Genomic DNA, 3,635 nt, shown 5'->3' with positions numbered 1-3,635 from the left:
AAGCACATCTATTTAAAATCTTTATCTATCAGTATAATAAATTTAAATAAAATTTCATTGTCAATTGTATTATCAATACATCTCCCTTAAATACAAATTTAATTAAAAATCTTCTAATTATAATTTTTCACGAAAAATATATTTCTCTATATTTCTTATTAATAATGGAAATATTTAATGATACAAAAATACGAATGTATCAAAGGGTTAGACACTAGAGAAGTGTTATAATTGTTCGAGAATGTCCAGACTTTAAGCACTTGAGACGGTCATCTCTCAGGAACGTTGAACAATAGATCTACTTCAAACCTTGCAGACGTATTCTTCGCGTTTACTCCTTTGCATAACCTACATAGTGTATGAGACTAAATTATTATTTACAAATAATATTCTACTAACGACTTTCCAATCTGGATATTCGTTCCATAAAGATCGCTAACAAGATTTTATTTCACACTTTCACTGACACTGCGAACTTTTGAGCACTGGTGTACAATCGCGGCTACAGAACCACGTAATCGCAAAGCGCATGAAGATACGAAGATACCAGGCATGATAGTAAGTCACGCGTGTGGGACGAGTAATTTTATATAAATAATCGACAGTTGTGTATCATAAAATACACGCTTCAATACTCATCTTCCATACAAGAAAAAATTAAAAATACGGCGATGTAATAATTTTTTTTATATAAATATCACTATCACTAAATGATTTGATCACGAAAACGTGTGTAACACATTATAACAACAGACGACAACATAAACTGAAAATAGTAAACACAAAAATTCTTCTCCACAACAAATTGCAAAGTAACTTCTGACAAGATTATCTAAACAGATATCTTCAACTTATAATAATTCTCTTAGTATTGTTTGCCGGAATTTAATTTGGGGTTTACACGTTAAGGGGTTAACCGTGAACTTGCGCTAGTGATCGCGGGAGAGAAATGTCAAAACAAGCCTTTGTTTACTACGAGCGACAATTTTCCGTGTGTACGTAAATTGTTCTCACTCTCCACCCTCGGCACGCACGCAAGGGACTTCAAATTTTCTGAATTCCCTTTCACAATTAACTGTCAATACGCCAAATAAGGTATGGCTATCCGGTTAATGCTAGACGACTAGACGACGCGCTCGACGATACGTGCATGTGCGTGCGTTACTTCGCGCGGTGATGACAGTAAATATCAGAAGAATGAATCCCGGGGGAAGGATTTGACAGCAAGTAGAGACAAAGACACAGAAAAAATGAAAACTCACCGAACTCTGCGGGGAATTGGATACGCTTGGTGACCGCTGTACGGTGACCAACGCCATGATAAGGACCTCCCACGTTGTCGAGATGTCGGAGATAACACTCACTGTCACTATGCACACACGTAAAAACGATCGGGTCGTTTCAACCACGCAAAAATGATCATTTTTCACGCACTTCTAACGGCATCACGCTCGCGGCGGCCATGTTCGATACAGTCTAATGTGACGAGCACCCTGCGCATGCGTGCGGTCAAGGCGCGCGCACATCGCGATTTTGCTTATCGTACATACGAACGATGACGTCACGATCACGATATTTTCCATTTTTTGACGTCCGCCGACAGCATGATATGTACTCCCCACATGCAGTCCCTTATTTCTTCTTCAATTTTGCTCATGTTATTCTTATATGAACATCATGGCATAAAGAGACACAAACGACAGACTCGATCTAGTTTGTAATCAATTACAATTAAACTATCTAAATTTTAATAAAAATTAAGTGTTGTAAAATACAATTTAAAAATATCAAAATCTCATACATGTATGCACCTCCTTCAGCCTTAAACGATGAATGGAGGACGCGATAGCCATGGATTTAAAGGACAGTGCACTCATGGATTTGAAGGACGATGCACTTAGGTGCACTGCTGCCGGGTTTTGTGACGGGGGACGGAAGGGGTACCTACGATGTCAGCCATTTTGTATGATCAATCAGTGGCGCACTCTTCCGATAAGGAAGGTTTTAGACATGCCTTGACGGGAGGAAAGATGCAAAGGGAGAAATATATAAATTGTTGATCAAATTTTAGCGCCATCTATAGCATTCGGCGGGTTATTTTGAAACTGTTGTACAACTTCGCAGATGTCCATTGTTTGCATGGTCAGGTGAGCATGCGCACATCGTGGGTGTACGCATACGCATAGTAGGTAACAGTAGGTAAAAAACTGGGCAAGTTTGTCCCTATACTGAATAAAATAAAATAATCCTTACATTTTATTCCATTACAGAAGTACATTGAATTTTCAATTGTAGAACTATCTTCTAATTATCATCTGCTCATTTATTATCGTAGTTCTGAACGATTCAATTAGAAATCGACTGAAATCAATTGTACCGGTTTTAAGATATTCTGAAACGAAGTATCGTCATTTCTGGTCATTTCCATTTTCGTACTGCAACGCACATTCTGTCACAATTGATTAAAAATGTAATGAATGTCAAATAAAGAACGTTCCAGTGGAATCTACAATTCTAATACGTGAATTACGTGAACAGCGAGTTTTAATAAGTGTAATTTGTTCAAAATGTCGATGATTTTCACGCCCACGAATCAAATAAGGCTAACCAACGTCGCCGTCGTTCGTATGAAGAAGACGGGAAAACGATTTGAGATCGCTTGTTATAAAAACAAAGTTATTTCATGGAGAAATAAACTGTAAGTTCTTTGTACCTGACGTAAGAAAATAAATTACTTTGTTAGTACATTTTTGACATTTAACCTCTTCATATTATAGACGTTCTTCGTAGTACATTGCTTCATAAAATACATTTTGTATTTTATTATTAATGTTTCAGAGAGAAAGATATTGATGAGGTCTTACAGACGCATACAGTATTTATAAATGTCTCAAAAGGCCAAGTGGCAAAGAAAGAAGACCTTATAAAGGCATTTGGTACAGAGAACCATACAGAAATATGTAAAGAAATTCTAACAAAGGGAGAACTCCAAGTTTCTGATAAAGAGAGACATTCAGCTTTAGATTCGATGTTCAAAGATATCGCGACAACAGTTGCTAACAAATGTGTAAATCCAGAAACTAAACGTCCATATCCAGTAACAATGATAGAAAAAGCTATGAAAGATACACATTTTTCTGTAAAACCAAATAGAAACGCAAAACAGCAAGCTTTAGATGTAATTCCACAATTAAAGGCTGTAATGCCACTCGAGCAAGCTCAAATGAGAATAAGAGTTGTAGTGTCAGGAAAGGATGCAAGGAAGTTAAGAGATAAAATAATAAAACTAGTCCCACAGTTAGAAACAGAAAAATGGGACAGTGGAACGTTAAATATAATTTGCTTAATTGACCCTGGAAATTATCGGGAGATAAATGAATTAGTCAACTCTGAAACTAAAGGTAGTGGATTGTTGGAAGTAATTAATTTAAAAGAAGTTGTTGAGGGAGATGAGGTTTTGGAATAAAGAATCTTACTTAATATTGTTATCCTATCTTATAACCCATGTTATGCGTCAACAACTTTTGAACGTGTTCTGTTTTCACATTAAGACATTTGTACATTTATTTACAACATTGTTTATTTTACATTTTTCTATTATTCCCGTAACACACAACAGTCTACATTAAACCTGC

At 36.2% G+C, this 3,635-nt stretch overlaps 1 protein-coding gene across 1 annotated transcript; it reads left to right on the top strand.

Annotated features, from left to right (window-relative positions):
- Positions 1-2,251: 2,251 nt before the first annotated feature.
- Positions 2,252-3,480, top strand: Sbds (SBDS ribosome maturation factor). The gene is made up of 2 exons (XM_018036699.2): positions 2,252-2,698; positions 2,839-3,480. The coding sequence occupies exons 1-2, from the start codon at positions 2,568-2,570 to the stop codon at positions 3,464-3,466; spliced, it is 759 nt and encodes a 252-aa protein (XP_017892188.1). The 5' UTR covers positions 2,252-2,567; the 3' UTR covers positions 3,467-3,480.
- The last annotated feature ends 155 nt before the right edge of the window (positions 3,481-3,635 follow it).

This window comes from Ceratina calcarata, unplaced genomic scaffold, assembly GCF_001652005.2.
Source record: "Ceratina calcarata isolate Rehan_Ccalc_2016 unplaced genomic scaffold, ASM165200v1 scaffold153.2, whole genome shotgun sequence".
In the NCBI taxonomy this organism is placed as follows: domain Eukaryota; kingdom Metazoa; phylum Arthropoda; class Insecta; order Hymenoptera; family Apidae; genus Ceratina; species Ceratina calcarata.
The sequence above is the reverse complement of the archived record's forward strand: the minus strand, read 5'-3'. Positions and strand labels throughout refer to the sequence as shown.